The sequence below is a fragment of the Aythya fuligula genome, chromosome 1 (genome assembly GCF_009819795.1).
Source record: "Aythya fuligula isolate bAytFul2 chromosome 1, bAytFul2.pri, whole genome shotgun sequence".
Lineage (NCBI taxonomy): Eukaryota > Metazoa > Chordata > Aves > Anseriformes > Anatidae > Aythya > Aythya fuligula.
The window spans coordinates 84,189,838-84,212,874 of NC_045559.1; the positions used below are offsets into that span (position 1 = coordinate 84,189,838).

At 39.0% G+C, this 23,037-nt stretch overlaps 1 protein-coding gene across 1 annotated transcript in view; it reads left to right on the top strand.

The window, feature by feature from the left end:
- The window catches only part of SPAG17 (sperm associated antigen 17), a 110,807-nt gene that overhangs the window by 67,551 nt on the left and 20,219 nt on the right, over positions 1-23,037 (top strand). The window contains exons 25-36 of the mRNA XM_032191733.1: positions 3,563-3,683; positions 4,123-4,136; positions 6,211-6,375; positions 8,063-8,192; positions 11,271-11,491; positions 12,403-12,547; positions 15,529-15,683; positions 16,092-16,268; positions 17,472-17,599; positions 18,636-18,766; positions 20,419-20,546; positions 20,941-21,123. Coding sequence (XP_032047624.1) covers positions 3,563-3,683; positions 4,123-4,136; positions 6,211-6,375; positions 8,063-8,192; positions 11,271-11,491; positions 12,403-12,547; positions 15,529-15,683; positions 16,092-16,268; positions 17,472-17,599; positions 18,636-18,766; positions 20,419-20,546; positions 20,941-21,123 — 1,698 coding nt within the window. The remainder of the gene's footprint in view (positions 1-3,562; positions 3,684-4,122; positions 4,137-6,210; positions 6,376-8,062; positions 8,193-11,270; positions 11,492-12,402; positions 12,548-15,528; positions 15,684-16,091; positions 16,269-17,471; positions 17,600-18,635; positions 18,767-20,418; positions 20,547-20,940; positions 21,124-23,037) is intronic.

Below are 23,037 nucleotides of genomic sequence, written 5' to 3' on the forward strand. Positions count from 1 at the left end.
CAGGAAAATATTGTTACCAGTAGCTGGCCTCAAGGACAAGGTCTATGTGACTGCTAATCACAAGGGGGTTGTTTTCTTGCAGGTGGGGTTGTTTTCTTGTAGCTGTTTGTCTGAGTGCTTTTGACCAATAATCTTGTGTGAAACACTGTCCACCCCTGTTAAGTTCTCTATAAAAGTTAGGCTATTCGGGCAATAAAATGGAGCATGATCTGACTCTACTGGTGTCTGTCGTGCTTTCGGCCGTGCTTCCTGCAACACCTTCACCAGCTTTTTTGCTTTTCTCTGAATGCATTTCAGCAACTCAGTACCATTCTTGTAGTAAGGGGTCCAAAACTGAACATAGTACTACTCAAGGTGCGGTCTCACCAGTGCCAAGTACAGAGGAGCAATTACTTCCCTAGTCCCACTGTTCACAATATTTCTGATTTAGGCCAGGATACTATTGGCTTTCTGGGCCACGTGGGTACACTGCTGTCTCATTTTCAGCTAATTGTCTGCCAAAACCTCAGGTTCTTTTCTGCTGGGCACCTTTATAGCTGCTCTTCCACAAGCATGTTCAGCTCCATGGGGTTGTTATGACCCAAGCACAACACCCAGCAGTTAGCCTAATTAGTGGAGAGTTTTGCAAAAGCCTTCTTTGCAATTTGGTCTTTCCAGCTGATCATTAGCCAGGGACCAGCAACTTGAGGAAGCTGTTTTTGTCTATGGCTGAAGTTATTTCTGTCACAGGACAGGCCTTTGGAAAGGATGGATGGCATTTCAAAAACAGATTCTGAATTTCTGTTATGGAATACTTATCACAGAGTAATACAGAAATTACATGGCCATGTGCATTAGAAGAGCATAACATTTGATCTTGAACATCTTTCATAGAGTTCTGTGAGAACTCCCTTCTTGTTTATCAGAGGGGGCACACTCTCCTCAGCCTTTTCTTTCTGGCCAACATACCTACAGAATCCCTTCTTGTTATTCTTTGCGTCACTTACCAAGCTCAGTTCCATCTGTGCCTTGGCTTTCATGATCCCATCCCTGCACATCCGAACAGCATCCCTGTACTCTTCCCAGGCCATATGTCCCTGCTTCCACTGCCTGTGCATTTCCTTCTTGCTCCTCAGTTTGACCAGCAGGTCCTTGCACAGCCATCCTGGTTTTCTGCCCTCCCGGATCGCTTTCTTATACAGGCAGATGGACAGTTCGTATACGCTAAGAAAAACATCCTTAAAGAGTTGCCAGCTTATCATAGTTATGTTAACTGAGCTAGGCAAAGCTGTTCAAAGTGGTGGAATAGGCAACGTGGAAATGAAGGGTTAACTGCAATAGATAGATTTGAAACAGGAAATAGCTTCCAGTGAACAGAAAATGAGAGGAAAAGGTAGTAATAAAGATAAGAATGGACAGGTACTGAGAATGTCCTTGGAAGACTCTCTGACATGACATAGCTATGCTGCTCTGTGGTACCCAGTGAATGAGGTGATGCTGTGTCTCTTGTTTCAACATGGGTTCTGTCCATATCCACAAAAAATGCTACTGAGCCAATTTTCACAAGTTTATCTAGGTATTTATAAAGCATGTGCATTGAAAGTGGTGCAGGGATTTGCCAAACAGCACTCAGCATAACATACAGCAATTGTATGGTACCAAAAAAAACCTGCATAAATTCCTTTATCATTAAAATTCTGTCATGAGGACATCTTGAAGGTCCTCCTCTTCTTCCAAGAGGCTATTTATGATTTCATTTAGAATGTCTTCAGTAATTTTTTGTGTTTTAATAAAAACTAAAAAAAAATCAATATTCATTTGCTAGTGCATACAGCACCAGCTATGTGAGTCTGCAGGTATTTTAGAGGACAAGATCTGAGGTAAAGTTGACAAATTCACATGGACATCATCCAGAAAATAGGATGCAGTTCAGTAAGAAAATGTATTAGGTTCTACAATTGCGCATAAATAATATATCAACAGAATGGATGACCGTTCCATCAATAACAGTTATGCAGAAAAAGATCTGGGAGTTGAAAAGGATCACAAGCTATACGTAAGTCAACAATGCCATCTTGCTGTGAGAAGGGCAAACACCATATTGAGGAGAATAAACAGGAGAATAGCCTGCTAAATATGTGAAATTATTCTTCCATTCGGGGCTGGTAAAGCCTCAGTTGCAGTGCTGTTTCCAGTTATGGATAATGCACTGCAAGAAAAATACTGGCCATGCTGCAGAATTCTAAGGAAAGCACCAGGAACAGTAAGAGGTCTAGAAAACTTGACCAGTGAGGAACGGTTAAAAGACTTGGTTTGGGTTTCTTTGATCCAGAGCTTAGAGACAGAACAGCCTGCTCTAAAGAGCTAAATGGACAACATCATCTCTTATGTTAGCCCATATAACCAGAAATGGTTATACGAATTATCAGAAATAAACTTAATTTTTTGCAAGAGAGATTCAGGCTAACCAAGAGGAAAGTCTCAGTAAGGCTAAACAAGGTAAAGCACTTGGAATAGATTGCCCAGGGAAACGAGGAAATGTCTAGCCCTGGAAATTTTTACAATAGGTAGGTTTTCTCAAACTGTATAGTTATACTTGATATTTTGATATAGTTATACTTGAGTTTTTTGTTTGTTTGTTTGTTTACTATTAGAAAAGGAGAAGTAGATGACAACTGAGGTTTACTTCTACCTTTTTCTTCATTGTCTTCCTTATGACTCCTGTGCCTGTGATCTTAGGGTAATGAGGATAGCCTTAATTACCCAGTAATATGTAAAGTAGCTATAAAATATACAGTATCCTTTATCTAAAATGATAGGGCAAAATATCTGCCATTTTTTTCTATTTTTCCTCTATATTTCTTTTCCTATAAATCAAGAATACGGGATAATACCAGGACTAGTTCTCTCTGTTACCTGTCTGCAAAAAAAATAATTTCATCTTAGGACTGGCATAGAGTAGCTCATTGTCACATACGTTTCTGAGGAGATATCATCAAAGGATCCACTGCTGTATATTTCCCAAATGTTGTAGTGTCTTCAGACATTCCTTAAGTCATCCTCATCTTTTCTGTTTATCAGGATGGTTTCCACTACAAAGCAGTACAAAGAGAATTACACCTTTTGATTGTCAAGTGTTCCTCTTGTCCTCTTCTCATCTACCATATTTCCAGCAGACTGGAAGTACTGCTCTACTTATCTTTCATGCTCTTTTAGTAATTATAGGTGCTGTTCACAATTATACAGTGCTGTTCTGTTATGGTCTTCCACTTCATGTTATCCATGTATTGTCATATCTTCCTGACACCATGCACAAGGTAGCATAATGACTCAGCAAAATTAATAAAGTTATGAAAAATTTTCTTAAAGGGTTAATGAAGAGGAATGAAATAAGATAGCATAATCAAAAAAAAATCAGGTAAGGTTTCCCCTTCAGAATCCATACATTCTCAACGTGTTATAAATGGCTGATAGAAAGTACTTTTTTGAAATGTTTTGATAAATCTGATATATGTATATATAATATAATTTTTTCTTAAGTCTTTTCAAATGGAATAAAACTAATTCATGTTTCACTCTGTAGGTGGAAATAGAAGAACCAGCTTCCCAAACACAAGTCATTTCAGATGCTCTTACTTTCCGAAGCTTGAATGTCTCCTGTCCCAATGGACTAGTATTAACTTTCCTTGGTGAAATTTTTGAAGGTTAGTTTTTTCAGCCACTGTAGAATAAGGAGTTTTTAAAGAAGTTTAAATTGCAGAAGGAAATTATTTCTGCCTTGATGGGTGTAGATGTAGCAATACGCAGTATTAACGTCTCAGATTCCTGATTCTTTCATAATGGCTATTTAATAGCAATTGTAACATAAATAATGTGTTTCACTATTTGCACTATTTTTCATTATTTGCACTAAAAGTGCAAGGATTTAGACTGGGGGGAAGAGAAGCAGGAACCCTAAAAATACTATGGGAGTCATGTTGAATAATCTGTTGAATATGCATATGTATAGGAATACAGGCGAAAAGGAGCAATTTCAATTCCTGAATACATATATACAGAGGAATCTTAAGTGATAACGGTTAGATTAAGTTACCTATATCTGTGTTTCTTTGGAATATTATGTATTGTTGTTAAGTCTACAAGGCAAGTTTTTCATAGTTTGGAATATTCAGGACAGAGTAACAAGAATGATTAATGGATCAGAAGGTTTATCTTACTGTGAGCTCATGTCAAGAGAACTTTATTTGATTACCAAAATAAAGATTAAATGAGTGACTGGTGCCAGTGTGGAAGTACAAAGAAATCAGAATTTTGGTGACAGCAATACAGAGCTTGTAAACACAGTATAGAAATGTATTACAAATTTTAGAGACTTGAAACTCAAGAATAGCGCTTTTATACTAGATTTAAGATACACTTATTTTTTAATGCTAAGAGTGACTAACAAAACTAACCCATGCTGTGATATACTGTCTTCTACTGGATATTTTATAATTGGGTTTAGTTGCTTTTCTAAAAGATATAATCATGTTGAAAAAGGAACCACTTCAAGTAAGTCCTTTGCTTTATGTCACCCAGAATGTACAGACAGGGTGTTTGTAACAACCCTTTGTGCACTTATCTTTGAATTTCCTTTCAAAGAATGATCAGGTATATAGATATGCCTGTAAGTTTTTGTGCCAGACATATTCTTCTGCAATGCTTCAATTTCCTTGCATTTTTGAAAATCAGCATGAGGTTCATCTCTGCATACCATAAACTGTTGTAATTCTCTTTTTTTTTTTTAAGTTTTGGGTTTTGAAGCAGACATATGCGTTTTAGTTTTCTTTTGTCACCTGGTCAGTTTTTAAAATGGCCACATCCAGATGTCATTTAATGCCTATGTAGAATAGATCCATGCAGCCCAGGATGTGTTAGAGCAACTGAGTAGGTGAAAATAGACCAGAACAATTTCAGAGGTTCCTATATATCCAGGATTTATCACACATGCCAAATCTTGCTATCAGTAATTCCAACATATCCTGTATGTGAGCTATTGCATAAAAAACAGCAGAATCGTTCATTTTCCTGGCAACCAATAAAACAACAGTAAATATCATCCATACCTCTTAGAAACTAGCCAAGTAGCAAGTCCAGTGTATATAAATTAAGAAGAAAAAAAAAAGTTGTTTTTATTAAATAGCATTAGAAATGCTATATTGTCCACCAAGATACAGCACAGGTTTATAATCATATGGTTGAGAAATACCTTGATTTTTTATTTTTATTTTTTTGCCATACAAGCCTGAATTAATAGTAAAATATTCCCTCATTTTTCTTATCAGATATCCCTTCCCTCTTCATATCAAAATATTTTGGCAGTTTAGGGTAAATGTGCTCTGATCAATCTGATATAAAGTACAGTAAAGAGGATGCAGATGGTTTTCACACATACAATTTGGCAAGGAACATAAGTTCAAATACTAAATAGTTAAGGTGAACAGAACAGTTATGGACACATACATGTAGTGTCTTGACACAACTGCCTATTATACTCATTAGCACAGTGAACACACTGCCATAATTTAATCTAAAAACTTTATTTGTTCAAGTAGACAAAATATCTAAGTTCATTTCCATTTAGTCTTAAATTTGGTGAAACTCAGTTACTTTTTCTCTGCTAGGGGAAGTTAGAAGATTCCTCTCACCAAATGTCAGTCTTCTAAAAGTTCAGCATCCGTAGTAAATCCTTCTTCAAATTTCTCTTGTTTTCATGTGGAAAAGACAGACACCTCCACAGGAATTTCTAATTAGATAACTGCTTTAAATTGTTCTCTGATAGAAACTGTCCCTAACTCCATGGATTGCAGAGGAAACTGAGGAGAGTTACTTTTAATAGCTTAAGTTGAATACCTCCTGTAGACAACATGGTGCTGGGGTTTTTACACTGTTTGAGTGCGTGTTGCACAGTATTAAGTAACTGTGAATATGCTTTCAGATTTGAAAGGTGAGACCAAAGCAGATGAAGCCAAGGAAGAGGAGCCTGAGAAAGGTGAGACCAAAGCAGATGAAACCAAGGAAGAAGAGCCTGAGAAAGGTGAAACTAAATCAGATGAAGCCAAGGAAGAGGAGGTTGAGAAAGCTGTAAACGAAGCAAATGAAGCAGTGGAGGAGGAGGTTATGGAAAGTGGAGAGAAGGAACATGAGGTTACAGAAGGTGAAGTAAAGCAAGAAGACACCGAAAGAAAAAAGGTGAAACAGCCTGCTCTGGAAATTCTTGTTAGGCAAAGTTATCCCCAAAAGATAAAGAACTCTCAACTATATACAACAGTGGCAAGTCATATAGAACAAGAGGTGTCAAGAGTCATCACTAGACAAGGAACTGTCGTAAAGTACATGATGGATGGATCTACCTGGGTATGTTCAATTGAATTAATTGGAAGCAGCCTGTGTATGTGATTACTGTTGAACTTGTGCTTGTCAGCTGACATAGAGAAGTATTCAGTTTATAGATGCAGGAGTTAAGTAACAACTGAGCTTTGCAGCTATGTCAAGATTAAAATGTTCTTGGCTTTGTTCAGAATCAGAACTTAGGGTGCATGTGGAGCTTTAACAATGAAAATTTTAGGCACATGAACATTTAGACAACTTTGAGTTTAGAAAACAGCTGGATAAAGTTTTGAGAACTGCATTCCTTGAATTAAACATCTAAAGTGTGGATTAGTTAGTTAGTCTTTGGGTATTTTGGCAACACAAAAACATCCATATGTTTTTTAAGTAATCTTAATGGTGATACAGGATCCAAAAAAGACCTGATCTTCAGTCCTGCAGACACCTTCAGGTATCCTAAATTCTCATCAAAAAGACTCTATGTTCCTATATTTCTATATTCCTTGTTTGTTTACACATAGTAGTTTGGACCAAATTTTTAGGTGCTGTAAGTTAGATACCACTTTTGCAAATACTGTAATCAATCTACAAACAATTATCTTTTCAAAGTCTAAAATTCTGTATAGTAAGCAATCAGATGAAAAGAGTTGTCTGATTGTACTCAGAAACTATCAAAATTATTCCTTATTATTTCCTCAATTTTTTTACAGTCTAAGTAGACAACAAATCCTAGTACAAATGCATTAGATTCATTCATTACATTAGATCTTAAACCATTAACCCAGCATTTCTGAGAAACATATGCATTTCAGAAATATACAAGGAGATGGCTGCTGTTTGTTTATTCTCAAGATACAATCTCCTGACAGAAGAAGTCATGTGCCTAGCAAGATTGTAACATAACACCTGTATATGCAGATTAATTGCCACCTTCTTTACATTAACTTAATATCCATGAGTCATCAAAAATGGAATGCATATAGACAAGCACTCAAAAATGAAAAAATATTTAATTGTCTTACAGTAACTGTGACTCTAGAGATGTGACTATATGTTGTCCATTTGTTTTCCACATTGTACCATCTTCTCCCCCAAATATCTGTGCTGTATTTGTAAATTAATTCAGAGATTATATGGGTAATTATAGGCTTGATCTGCCACACAAGGAATATGCATATCAAGAGTTAAGCATTTTGGACAGTAACCAACTATGATAAGATAACCAAGCTATGGTTACTCAGAAACCAGCTATAAGATACATAACTGTGACTACTTTTTATTAGCTGCCTTGATGGATAAAAAAAATAACAGCAATCCTAGACATGTGGAATAACTGAATCCCAGATCAGTGTGGTGATACAGATGCATTACCATTTCTAGAAAGAGTGGTATTCATAAAACATCAACCTTTGACCACTTAAGCAGTCAAAGGATAACCTTTGCTTTTATAATGCCTATTTGTTTCTAAATATAATCCCCATTGATTATATATGTGAGTTATAGTAATTAGTAGTCCTTTCTTTTTAAGATAGCTTCTTTATTTTTTGTATTTATTCTGGCAGTCTTACTTTTTTAGTTCTATCACCCACTATTATAGTAACCCAATATTCTAGTCTCTATTCTAGTGACTATTATATTAGTGACACATACTTTTGAGATTCTTTATTACTGTTTGAAATTATTTTAGCTTCTAATATGTCTTTGGTTTTTGTAGATTCTGTTTGCTGATGGCACAGTGAGTAGGAGTCCTGATTCTGGCCCTGTCCTTCCACCACCTGCAATTCCAGATAACACGGAACTGTTACCAGAATCAGAGCCTTTACCAGAGACTAGCACTAAGAAAGGTAACATTTTGAGTGTTTCAGACAGATTTAAAGATAGCAGGGCTGATAATACTAAATAAAGGGCATTTTTCTTTAGTCTGAAAATTCTGCCAGTGTAAAAATGAATTTTTATCTGTACTCAGCTGCTGTACACTGCTAATTTGTTATCTTCACAGCAGATCATTTCTCTCCTGCTCCAGTTTTCTTTTTCTTCTAAACTGCAAGAACTCTAAGAAGTTAAAGGGTATATAAGAACTACCTAGCTAGAAGAGTGACTTAACAGTCATTTCAAAGAAATCCTTGCAACTACAGTAGTGTCAAATCCTTACGTACGTATTACACGCTTTTTAGTCCTGGTGTTGAGAAATGTTCTTTTCACAGAGGACTTACAACATTTTTCTTTCTCATTGCATGTATTTCAAGGCACCTAATCTTGGTCATAATCAACTGATTGTATGGATTTGTGGTCTGCTACGGTATTCTCATGTTACTGTGTTTGGCAGAGAAAGAAACAAATAAATGTTTGCTTATCATAGAATCATAGAATCATTTAGGCTGGAAAAGACCTCTAAGATCATCTAGTCCAACCTTTAACCTAGTACTTAAAAGTCTACCATTAAACCACATCACTGTTATACATCTATGTTTTTTTTGAAGACCTGCAGGCATGGTGACTCAACTAGTTCCCTGAGCAGCCTGTTCAAATACTTTGCAACCCTTTCAGTGAAGATTTTTTTCATAATATCCAACCTAAACCTCTCCTTGCACAACTTGAGGTCTTCTTTTCTTATCACTCGGTGTGTGGGAGAAGAGACCAATCCCCACTTTGCTATAGCCTCCTTTAAAGTAATTGTAGAGCATGATAAGATCTCCCCTGAGCTTCCTTTTCTCCATTCTAAACAACCCCAGCTCCCTCAGACACTCTTCATACAGCTTATGCTCTAAACCCTTCACCAGCTCCACTGCCCTTCTTTGGACACCCTCAAGCACCTCAGTGTCCTTCTTGTAGTGAGGGGCCCAAAACTGAACAGAGCGTTCGAGGTGCGGCCTCACCAGAGTCAAGTACAGAGGGACAATCATTTCCCTAGTCCTGCTGTCCATACTATTTCTGATACAAGCCAGGATGCTGTTGGCCTTCATGGACACTTGAGCACACTGCTGGCTTATATTCAGACAGCTATTAACCAATACCCCCAGGGCCCTTTCTGCCAGGCAGCTTTCCAGCCACTCATCTCCCAGCCTGTAGCGCTGCTTGGGGTTGTTGCACCCCACGTGCAGGACCCAGCACTTGGCCTTGTTGAACTTCATACAGTTGGCCCCGGCCCATCAGTCCAGCCTATCCAGATCTGTTTGTAGAGCCTTTCTGCCCTCAAGCAGATCGACACTCACACCTAACCTGGTGTTGTCTGCAGACTTACTGAGGGTGCACTTGATCCCCTCATCCAGATCATTGATAAAGATATTGAAGAGAACAGGCCTCATTACTGAGGTCCGAGGGACACCACTAGTGACAAGCCTTCAGCTGGATTTAACTCCATTCACTATGACTCTTTGGGCACAGCCACCCATCCACTTTTTAACCCAACGAAGAGTACACCCATCCAGGCCATGAGCAGCCAGTTTCTCCAGGAGAAAGCTGTAGGAAATGGTGTCAAAAGCCTTACAGAAGTCTAGGTAGACCACATCCACAGCCTTTCCCTCACCCACTGAGTGCATCACCTTGTCAGAGAAGATCAGGCTTGTCAAATAGGACCTGACTTCCATAAATCCATGCTGACTGGGCCTGATCACCTGGTTGCCCTGTAAGTGCCTTGTGATGGAACTCAAGATAATCTGCTCCATGAACTTCCCTGGCACCGAATCCAGACTGACAGATCTGTAGATTCTCAGATCCTCCTTCCCACCTTTCTTGTAGACAGACATCACATTTGCTAGCCACCAGTCAACTGGGACATCCCCTGATAGCTAGGACTGATGATGAATGATGGAAAGTTGCTTGGTGAGTGCTTCTGCAAACTCCCTCAACTTGCTTCATACCTCAGTGTGGTCCCAGATCACTGTCAGTGCTACATAGTACAAAGAATAATTATGAACTGTCATAACATTTACTTATAATTTATTGGAAGCATGTGAATAAAAATTGCTGCTAAAGTCTTTCAAAAAGAGATTTTCTGATTCATCATGTCCAGTTACCTGTTCTTAGAATATTCCTTAGGATATCTGCAAGGATAGAGATTTGTCAGAGAACTACTCTGACAAATCATCTCCTAATTTTTGGTCTCAGTATCTGTGGCCAGTGTATATATTTTATTACTTATCCCTTTTTTATAATCACTTTCCCCCCCCCACCTTTCCTCTCTACTACTTAGTCTTGCCAAACTTACAGTGAATATTTGTATCTTTTTTGCATTTTGTTTGCTAGGATTTGTATGCTGTAAACTTCTAGAGTCCTGTCCAGACCATGCTGTTGTGTTTTGCCTACACTTTGTCTAGTTCCTTTTCTTGTATATGGGAGACCAGAATTCTCTGTAATATTCTTGATTTCTCCATTACCTTTCACAATGTAATCTGCATCTCTTTTCTTCTGATGTGCCGTAGGTTTGAATTTGCCTTTTTTGTCACTCTTCTTTCACAGTGATAACTTACACTCATTCTATATGGATGGTATATCCAGGACTTTATCTTACTTAACTGCTGCAAACTTGTCTGAAGCAGAAATCATTTTTATTAGTCCTTTTTTCATAAACTTCTTTCTATTAGGTTTAACAAATTTATACTACTTGAGTCCTCAAGCTCATCGGATAGTTTGGCATGTCTTTTTCTCCTATAAGCCATTCAGATTCTGTTCTGCTTTGATAGTGCATTCCAAAGTCATGTCATAATCAGATATCATTAGCATGCTATTTGTTTTTATATGTCATTAATGAATATATTAAAGAGCATTACTTTGAGTAACAGCTCTTGTAATTTCTGTCTAGTCTGGTAAATCATTCTTTCAATTCTGTCAAAGACAATACTCACAGAAATTCTTCAGTTGATAGATTTTGTCTTTTGCCTTAGAGAACGCAAAGTCTAATACAGACATTTTTGTTTCTGCAGGAAAAGGAAGTGACAGAAATGGTGCATCACACCCAAACAAGGATGAAGTATCTGAAAATACCGTTCAGGGTCTAGTTGATTCTGACCAACCTAAGGAGAATCAGGCAGGAACCTGGATAACAACAACCCCATTAGGCATTCAAGTGGGCACTGAAGGAGCAAAACGAATGGATCTGGAGCCAATCTTAGTCTATCAGGCAACTGACCCAGCTGATGGAACAGTACTACTATTTTTTGTGTGTTATTATAGCACTCTTAAGAGACAGGGATGCCATCATCTGTTGTAGCATATGTTCATAGAATCATGGAATCATAGAACCATAGAACGGTTTGGGTTGGAAGGGACATCAAAGATCATCTAGTCCCAACCCCCCTGCTTTGGGCAGGGACACCTCCACTAGGCCAGGTTGCTCCATGTCCCATCCAACCTGGCTTTGAACACTTCCACGGAGGGGACATCCATATCTTCTCTGGGCAAACTGTTCTAGTGCCTCACGACACTCACAGTAAAGAATTTCTAACCTAATATCTAATCTAAGTCAGCCCTCTTTTAGTTTAAAGCCATGACTTCTTGTCCCATCACTCCCTGACAAAAAGTCCCACCTAAGCTTTCTTGTAGGCCATCCATAGGTACTGGAAGGCCGCTATAATGTCTCACTGGAGCCTTGTCTTCTTGAGGCTGAACAACCCCAACTCCCTCAGCCTGTCTTCATAGAAGAGGGGCTCCAGCCCTTTCGTCATCCTCATGGCCATCCTCTGGTCATGTTCTAATACGTCCTTCTTGTGCTGGGAGCCCCAGAGATGAACACCGTACTTCAGGTAGTCATCAGTCCAGCTGCTCATTGACATAGAGAGTAGTAATTAAGCCCCTGTCTGTAGCACCAGTCCTTAACCATCTATTGATTTGCTTGATTTGACTGTTCTTTCAATACATCATAAAGATTTTATTACACTGTTACTAATACAAAAGCTGCAGATTTTGAAGGAAATGTAAATCCTCGGTGTCTGAACTAGATAAAGTTGTATTAGTCCAGCTTGTTCAGAGTTTCAATACATATCATCTTGTATTACTGTTGTTGCTGTTAGAGGTATCTCAGTGCTAATATATGTCCATATTCCTTCATTCTTTCAGGTTATGACTGTACGAGATGATGAAGTGATAATCGTTGAGAAGCTGGATGGTAGCAGAGTAGTAGATCATGCCGATGGTACTAGGATCACAACTTTTTATCAAGACTGCAAAGAACTTTTTGTGCCTGAGGATAGTGAGGAAACAGGTAAAATCAAAAGGGGTGCACTTATCTCTGCTTTATCTTGTTTCATAATTGTCAAAATATACTTATGAAGGCTCATGCTAGTAGCTTAGATAACAAATCCAATGATGCAGTGTAGGCTAGGTTTGCCTTTCTGGTCTTTTTTTTTTTTTTTTCCATCAGCATTCATTGTAAAATTTACACTGCAGCAAAGAAGTAAATTTCCTTCTTTCCACTTACATATTTGTGTGACCCACCTCACCATGTGAACACAGTGCCTGAGAGTTCTGTTATTTTCATTGCCCTCCCTACACCTATCCTGATATAGCATGTAAGTTGATTTGAATCTTAACTGAATATATGTATAAGGACTGGGGCATCCTTACAATCCTCAGACAAACCGTGGACTTCACAACCTTGGAGATATTCAAAATTTCATTGAATATGGCCTTGGAAAATGCCCCATGTAGATACATTTGCCTGAAACAAATGAGGCTAATGGTCATCCATGTTTCTTCTGGCTGGCAGTGTATTCTGTATGCTTCCTTCAGTTGCTGGACAAGTTCTGTCTTCTGTAATTAATATGAAGTGTATATTGACTGTGTTGGTCTCAAGCCGACAAACTGTTCAAACAAAGTAGGAAGTTCTGGTTGCACAGGGAAAGATAATTATTCAGTTAACAGTGTGGAATTTTAAAAATTAAAACAGTGACCTGTCTATTCAATGGGAAAGCAGTGGCCAAATTAACACACCAGGTCGATTTGCTTTCTATCACTTGTGCTGCTGAACAGGAATTCCTTCGCATCCTAGAGCATGTATCACAGGCGTTAAGTACTTCAGTGATCCAACTTGTTTGTTACAAATATCCAGATCATTATGTTTAGTTACATACCTGATAAATTAGAATGTAGTCACCTGGCCATCCTTAGATGAATGGACTCGCTGAGGTGATCAGCTCTGGTGCGGGTGGGTTTCACAGCAGAGTCAGGGATGGTGGTGTACAGGGGGGTCTCCTGAGCTGGGGAAGCCCCAGGGGAGCACAGAGACCCACCAGGGGCCAGCAACTCACACAAGCAGCTGACGAGGTGTGGGCACAACCAGTAGTAATGGCAGCCACCACATAAGCAGCCCCTAGGGAGCACGGCAAACAGGGTGGGCAAAAAGGGCATGGTGTGGCAGTTGGCATGGCAGTTTGGGTGGGAGGGCATCCCTTTGAGGAAGGGCCATCCCACTGGCCAAAGAGGGAGGTGACAAGTACACCTTAACCCTGCACCTGGATCTGCACAGTCCACGGGCACTCACCCTACCTGATTCTCAACGCAGAACGGTGGGCAAAGGCTGTGGCACTGGCTGCACCATCTACCCCAGTGGTGGCTAGTGCCTCTACCCAGACAGAGCTACTGAGGGGTGAGACAGCAGTGCAGACCTCTGACTACTGAAGTGCCTGGATCTTTCCTTGGGGCAGGGACAGGTGGCAGACCTGCCTGCAAAAGTTGTGCCTAGGAGGATGACCTGCACCAGGTGGCTGAGCTGCAGGAGGCAATGACAAGGCTGTGTAGCATCTAGGAGGCTGAGGAGGAGTTAGACAGCTGGATCCTAGCGTAGACTGCAAAGAACCAAACAGCCTGAAATTCCCTCACTGCCACTCACAGAAGGGAGGGGGGGCAATAACACAGCAGAGTGGAAGTTGGCAACAACAGGGACCAACAGGAGAGTCTTCCCCCAAAGCCTGAGGTGCCCTTACGGAACTGCTTCACCCCTCTGCTGACTGAAAAGAATAGACCCATTGCAGGGAGGGTGGAGCTGAGTAAGACAGATTGGTTTGCTCCCTTCATATCAATTAGTCCAACTAGGAAAAGGTGACAAGTGATAGTAGCAGGAGACTCTCTTCTGAGTGGTACAGAGGCACCCATCTGCTGACCTGATCCGCTCTTGAGAGTAGTCTGCTGCTTACCAGGTGCTCATATCAGGGATATCACCAAGAGAATGTCAAGCCTAAGGACTGTTTGCTGCTGCTGTTTAACACCAGTGATGGTGTTAAACTGGATGCCACTGATGCAGCCAGGAGCAGCCTGTGAAGTATCAAAAGGGATTACAGAGCACTGGGAGCAGCAGTAAAGGACTCAGGAGCAGAGGTAGGTTTTTTCAGCAGTTCTGCCAGTTAAAGGGAAGGGGATTGAAAAAGCCAGTTAAATCTGGCAAATAAAAAGATGGTTACAGGACTGGTGCCACAAACAGGGGTTTGGTTACTACCCTCCAAGTGAATGAGCAGCTGGAGTGATGACTACCCAGACTACCATGTTCAGCTCTGGGGCCTACAGAACAAGGACATGGACCTCTTAGGACATGGCCAGAGTAGGGCCATGAGGATGATGAAAGGGCTGGAGTCCCTCTCCGATGAAGACAGGCTGAGGGAGTTGGGGTTGTTCAGCCTCAAGAAGAGAAGGCTCCAGTGAGACATTATAGTAGTCTTCCAGTACCTAAAAGAGGGCCTACAAGAAATCTGAGGAGGGACTTTTTGTCAGGGAGTATAATGATGGGACAAGGAGTCATGGCTTTAAATTAAAAGAGGGCAGATTTAGATTAGACATTAGGTTAGAAATTCTTTATTGTGAATGTCATGAGGCACTGGAACAGGTTGCCCAGAGAAGTTGTGGATGCCCCTTCTGTGGAAATGTTTAAGACCAGGCTGGATGGGGCTTGGAGCAACCTCGTCTAGTGAAAGATGTCCCTGCTGATGGCGGGGAAGTTAGAATTGGATGATCTTTAATGTCCCTTCCAACCCCTACCATTCTATGATTCTATGAATCTTCCTATATTCAGTAGAGAGTTCAAAAATTCAAAGGTTGCATAATGTTTACACAACAAAATTATATGATAAAGGATGTTATCAAAAGTTTGACGGTCTTTTACTGATCAGCCTTTTGAGAGAAAATGCAAATTGAATCCTGACACTGTCCTATGGTTCATTTACTCCAGTCTAGTTGTTCTGTATTAATTCTTAGATGAACTCTCAGAAGCCATTACAAAGAAAGTGAAACATGTACGAGTAGAAAATCCCAAGTTTGCTACTGTTACAACAAATTGTGAGGACGGTTCTTGTTGTACCATCTTTGGAGATGGGACATCTGTTACAGCAAGGCCACAGGGAACATATCAGGTGGGAGTTGTTATACTTCGTGACAGTGATATTTATCTGTGTCCAGAGTTCCCCACCATCAGCTTTTCTCACCTTGACTATTTTAACTCCCTTCTCTGTAGCCTTCATGAATTGTATGAATCTCTCTATTTTATACTCTGCCAATGTTTAGATAGTTACTCACAGCTGTAGATTTATTTCACAATCTTAAATTATTTTCCAAAGTTAAAGATTTTACAAAGACTAGCATCAGCTTACTCTTTCATCTTCCTTCTTCCTCTCCCTCCATTCCCTCAAAACTGTATAATTCAGTAGTAATGATCTGAGAGCTCTCTTCTTGATTTGCACCTGTTCTTTATTTTTATGCTATATCTAAGCTGAACATTTCACCTTTGAGGACTGAAACTCATCACTTTTTTCCTGTGATAGGTTTTACCCATCAAGACAGGTTCCCTTTTCATTGATGAAGATTGCACAGCAGTTTATACCCATGAAGTTTACAATTTTATCAGCAAGAAGGAAGGAAAACAAACAGGGAGATATGTTATGAAACACACTTCCAGCACTATTTGTGAGATGATGGATCCTGAAGGAAATCTTTTCAAGGTAAAATACATGGAAGGAAATGAGTTTCTGCATTTTAGGTAATTTTATCTCATAAACATTTTTCAAAGTTAGTTTGTAGCCTTCTAGTACTAATTTTTAAAGTAGCCTAGCTAGCCAGAAGGAACAGTTCCTGAATCAGATCTCTGAAATGTTCTTGAGAACGTGACAGTTCTCAGGTTTCACTTTTTTGGTATTTCCCCACTCTAGAGAGGTTGAAATAAAACACATGGTCTACAGTTTACTTCACCTAGCTGTAAAGCTATCTTAATTATCGACTCATAAAAAAAAAAAAAAAAAAAAAAAAAAAAGAAAAAAAGCTCTGCAAACAAGGATTAAAAATGAGAGAGAGCATTGGCTTTTCAGAAGATCCATAGAAACACACTAATCTGCCTGGTAAGGCAAATATTGTTGTAAAATTCAGTCTTTAAATTCACACTGTTTGTGCTGTGATCCTTGCACACCTAAGACATGCTTTTGAGCTAGGTTAGTACTTATCTTTGAGTTCATTTAAGTGTCTGTGATCCACATACTGTTTTCCCATTAAAGGTTCTACTTAAAGGTTCTAAATGTGACATCCGATTGAAATCATTACCATTTCTCTGAATTATGTGTTGTTTATAACCACATGCTCTGATAAATCTGATATAAAGTACACTGAAGAGGATATAGAGGGGTTTTGAACTTACATAGTTTGGCACTGAGACTTCCTTGGATATACATTGGCATTATACATTATACATTATACATTATATATATATAATATATATACATATATATACATTACATATATATATACATATATATACATTATATATTATACATTATGTGAGAAATATCCCCAAAATTTTGTAAGACAAGGTCTCTTTTTAACTAATTTATGCACAATTGCAATGGCATGCATCCTGCAAGTAGGAGCATGCAGAAGAAGTGTGTCATAGTCCTATGTCCCTTGCTACCTGATGCTTGATTTCTTGCTAGGTTTCCTCACTGGCTGAGTACTACAGGTTCACAACCTACACAATACTTATAAATATGTTTCTCTTTTTACACTTTTTTTTTTTCCTGTGAATTTCAGGTTTCTTAACCTGAAATATATTTTTTTTTGTCTCTTTCACTGGGATAGATCATATTACAGTCCATCAGCAAGTTACTGTTTTAAATAAATCATGAAACGCAAGTAATTTTATATAATTTCAATTATAGGTCATGGCTGATGGCAGCACATCTGTGGTTGTTCCTAGCATTGGCTCTGACAATAAGGAGAACAGGAGTTCGGTATCAGTACTCCCAGAAGATAAGAAACCTGTCATTTATGATGAGCATGTCCCCAGGTAAACAGCATGAGTTCAGGTTTTGTAGACTGGCATTTTCTTTGTTCAGTACTGTGTATCTACACATTTGATGTCAACTTCTTGAAGTTCCATTTTCTTGTTTTGTCATCACAGTGCTTTTTAATTTTTGCCATCTTGAAAAGAATGCAGTCTGAAAGCCATTGGATTTGATTGGCGTGGTGCGTTGGCATTGGCTAGCTGACAGACACCCACTCAGCTGCTTGCTCGTTTTCCCTGCTTGACAGGACAAGGGCTGAAAATAAAATGGAAAAGCATGTGGGATAAATACAAATTGCGTAACAGTTACTGTCATGGGCAAAACAGATTCAGCTTAGGGAAGAATAACATCATTTATTGCCAGTTAAAATAGAACTGGATGGTGAGAAACAAAGACAAACTAAAACACTTTCCAACCCAACCCCTTATTTTTCCCCAGCTCAACATGACTCCTCCACTTCCACTCCTTCACGCACCATGAGTGGTACAGGTGTATGGGGAATGGAGGGTGGTGGTCAGTCCATAACAGTTCCTCTCTGCCTCTTCTTCTTCCTCACACTTCTCCCCTGCTACAGTGTGGGTCCTCTCCATATGCTGCAGTCTTTCAGGACAAGTCTGCTCCGGTGTGGGCTGTCCACAGGCTGCAGTTCCTTAAGGGAATATCCACCTGCTCCACCATGGTCTCCTCCATGGGCTACGGGGGAACTTCTGCTCTGTCACCTGCAGCACCTTCTCTCTCTCCTCCTTCTCTGACACTAGTGTCTGCAAGGTTGTTTCCCACACTTTTTTCCTGACTCCTCACTACCTGCACAGCATTCGACCCTGTCTTAAATATGCTTTCCCAGAAGAGGGTCCAGGTTGGCTTCTGGGCTCAGATGTGCCTGGAAGCTGGGGCCGTTGCAGCCAGATGGAACCATCTGTGTCCAGCATGGGGCAGCCCCAGCCTCTCCTCACAGAGGCCACCCCTGCAACCTCCCCCAGTGCCAATACTTTGCCTCCTATGCTCAATACAATCGGAGTTGTGTGGCTGGCTCTCCAGGTTCTTTGTCATCCACACGGATGGTTCTGGAACTGAACTCCTGCGGCGCAAGGATGTAGAAGAGTATCTCGCTGAGGCTTCCAGTGATCCAGCTGCTGTAGTCTTGAGGGAACCTGTGCAAGAACATCCAGGTAGGAAAACTTAATTTCTTTTCTGATAATCTAGTAACAGAAAAAAAAAAATACAAAGGTGGTATCAGAAGTGTCAAAATTCTTATTTGGAGAGGAAATTTGAAAAAGTTTTTCCCCACATAGACAGGCATCCAAACTTCTGGCAGTGAAGCAAAGGGAAGGAGCTTGTGCAAAAACTCTGGGAAACAGAATTAAATGAATGACATTTTGAAGGGATCAGTGGAGGAACAGCTGGCATATCTTTTTCCACTCTCAGATAAGCAGACAAAAGCATTTACCAAATGCATAATTCTCTGTGTGTTTCCATCAAAAATATTAAATATATTGCAATTTTCATTTAATGATATAGTTGGTTTATCTATGAAGACAGTGATGTTCTGTTGTTGACCATTAGTCTAGCTGTTGGAAAGAATAAATATATGTTATTGAGAAACTGGAAAAATATGACTGAAATAGGAGAAGCCAATACAGGGTTGGTATGTGGTACCAACCATCCCATTACAGCAACGCAAGAATTTACAACCTGAAATGTCTGTTTGTTATTGTGAAGTTAGTTAGAGACACTGTGTTTCTATAAATATACCAGGGCATAACAGGTAGATTCTTATATTAAACATATCTTGAAAAAGACAGAAATATATGGTTCCCCTAGATGTTGGTGATGATAGTAATGACCAGTTCCTTCCCACTGTATAAACTGACTGGAATAATTTTGTCATGGGAAAAAGAAAAGAGAAAGGGCACTGAGAGGCCCAAAAAAAGACAGGGGAAGTGGAAATCTCAGGAAGATGGAGAAGATGCATACCAGTGAAAATCCCAGCCAAGAAAACCTGCTTGCAACCAGCAGTCATTTGTAATGGTGGCAGTTCAATATTACCTCCAAGGAAAATGACTTTCATGAAAGTATTCCAATCACAGGTTAAGAGAAAGATAGAGGAAGAGTTCCAGGTTCGAGGTTTTCTTTGGATCCAGCTGTTATAGGATGCTCTTCCAGACTTCATACTCTGCCTTTCCACCATTTGAACTGATTCCCACACCATTTGAACTGATAATGAAGCTTTACAATTTTGAATCATTGTAACAAAGTACCTCAGTGGCAATATCAGAAGTCCAACAATGGGGTAGATAAGATTAGATTAAGTAGACTTTGGGTTTGGGTAAGAAAAAATATTTTGAAAAACTTCAAAATTAATCAGAACACTAAAAAGAGATGTTAATTTATCTCTGATGGAATCCATCCAGTGACCAGATTGTTACGTATAAATCACAGTAAAAAATTATGTTTATTCTGAATATGATGTACATCTTTTGAGATTAGTATTCAGTAAACCTGGAGAATGGTCTGTTCTTCTTTGTTTGGGATATTGTACACACTGTACTACTGAGCTGTTACCCAAGACTCAAAGCAAGTAGTGTAGGCAGTCAGTTGTTAAAGATGGTCTGAGTAATCCAAAGCTGTCAGCTATTCTACAATCACCTCAAGCGATCCAATATTATCTATAGCCATGTGTATCATATTTTCACATTGAGTTTTACACCTGATAATAAGTTTCTTTATGCTTATGAAAGTATATTTTTTCTGGAGGTCTGAAACATTTGTCCATCATTTTTGGATTCAAATTGATTCTTACCAAAATATGCCTTTGAACCAGGTGTTTTAAGTATTACTGTCCTCCGCCCTTTGCTTGAAGCCTCCCCCTGGGTAATGAAGAAAGAACCAGAGAGTATTGTTCCTCCAAATCTTCAGACAAGTACTTGGAATACATTTTCTCCTCATGAGGTATAATTTTTCAAAACTGCCTTTTGCTATTTAAGCAATATCAGATGTTTGGTACAGAGGGGGAAGTGGAACTCTAAACAATGTGACATTAAGTTCAGTTTATTAAGCAAACAAAGCAAAAGGTAGGCAGTGTCAGGGAAAATCTAGTCAACTTGTGTTTCTTTTATACTCAATGAAGTACTACAGCAGTTTTAAGGAGAGTTCATTTTTCCAGATGAAGAGGTCATAGGATAGATAACTTGTGCCTAATGATCTACAGACTTGATTATCTGGATCTATGATGTTATAAACAGAGTATGTGCTTTTCAGCCAAGATAGGCATTACTAATATCTGTATTTAGCCAGTAATATAAATAGCCTCTTGCTCTTTTTCCTTGATCTTGCCTATGTTCAGACGAAGATCACAGATCCTCCAGTCAGAACGTATGTTTGGAAGGGTCTCGACATTGGATCCAAAAAGCAGACATGCTTGCCAGTACCTGTGCGAAAATGTCCTAATAAACTGCAAATCCGTCAGCTGTTCCAGTATCAGCCACTCAGTGATGAACTAAGAGAAAAGCTACAGCTTTCTCTCAAGGTAGTACAATCATATTTGCTTCATTCTTACGATGAGCAACAGAGAACAGATAAATCAGGTGACATGAATTTATACACATCTGAGACGAGTTCTAATAATTTTGAAAAACATCCAGCATTTCATACATAGACAGGTACTCTAAGAAGAATGTATTTCTGAAGCAGCTCAACTCTCCTCTCCCATCCCTTTTGGAACCGACTTCTGTGCAAACACATGGGGTTCAGTCCAGTGCACATCATAGACAGTAGACTAACAAATAGTGTCTTTTCTGTCAGTATTGATATCTGTTACTTTTACTTTGCTTAGGGTTTATTTTCCTGCACAAAGTCTTGAAAATGTATATCTATAATGTTGTACAAATATTTCTAACCCACCATAAATCTAGTTAGCTTAGTGACTAAGTAAGTCACTGAAACAGTAGTCTTTGTTATCAGTTAGTTTTCATGGATCAGTACAGAATATTTCTTAAGTTCAAGTCTGAATTCCATCACGGTTCATGTCTAGCAAATAGCTGTGTAGCCTTTTGATAAAGTGCCTGTCCATCTCTCATTAGTGGTGGGTTCATAAAAAGGTAAAGGTTGCACCTCCTGTTTAAGCATTCTGAGATAGGATCTGAAAATTCCACTGTTGATCCTTACCGGCAGTTCCATACTTCACTTCTCTGTTGTGGTATAAACCACTGATTTATTTAATTCACACTGTGAAAATGCTCTTAAAACAGATTTTAGAGTTAAAAACACATTGTTTGCCAAGTAAAGAGTAACAAATTTACACATGTTCCATTACTTAATTATTTAACATATTTTGGTGATGGATTTGCAGACTGAATTTCAAAATTATTGGCATGTAAAATCTGTGAAGGTAGTAGCACATTGTAACTTGTCAGACTGTTTTTTCACATTATAAAATAATAGAATATCATTGACAGCTGTTCAGCCCTGGCATGGTTTGAAACATACCAATCTATCAGAATTAAATTTTATCCTTTTACAGTCTATTCATACAGTAAAATGATTCTTTAATTTGCATGCTGATTTTTCAATGGAAACACTCTAAAGAAAAAAGTTCCAGACCAAAATCCTAACCTAAGTCTCTCGATCAACCAGATCTGTTTTGGCTTTTAGAGAAAGAACACTGTGTTATGTCAGGAAGGAAGAACTGCAATTATTGGCACTGAGGTGACATTTGTAAATAACTGTATTAATCTGAAAAGGAAAAATCCTCATTGCTTATATATCAATGTCTAATTAATATATTTCTCCAGAAACAAGTATCTTAAATTTTTAGCCAAATACTCACTTTAGCAGAACCAAGTCAGTATCTAAGGAACAAGTTACTCTTCCTTCCACCATCCACTTGGAGAGGCATGAAGGAATGAAAATGAACTGGAACCAGATTACTTCTGCCAAACTTCTCCATTCATAAAACTCAGTATTGCATGTAGCTTTCTAGCAGGGTGGTGTGTTAGCACCACCCTCTGTAAGGACCCTTTTTTCCCTCCAACTAATCCTCTAAAGCATAAAGAAATGTGGACAAAGAAATGTCCTTTTCTTTAGCATTCTGTGATTTTGACAAAGTAAACTTGTCTGTAAAAGCAGAGTTTCAAACATTTTCTGAAGCTAATTTTTCAACCATGATGTTGTACATTTCCTTTTCCCTAATAGAGAACAAATGGAAAGGAGAGAGACCACAACCAGTGTTTGTTAGATCACCTTTTATTCATTAAGCAGATCTTAATAATATAATCAAATCATTATTATTAATAGCAGATATTTTCTCAAAGGAGGCTGTAATGAGGTGGGGGTTGGTCTGTTCTCCCACATGCCTGGTGACAGGACGAGGGGGAATGGGCTAAAGTTGCGCCAGGGGAGTTTTAGGTTGGATCTTAGGAAGAACTTCTTTACCGAAAGGGTT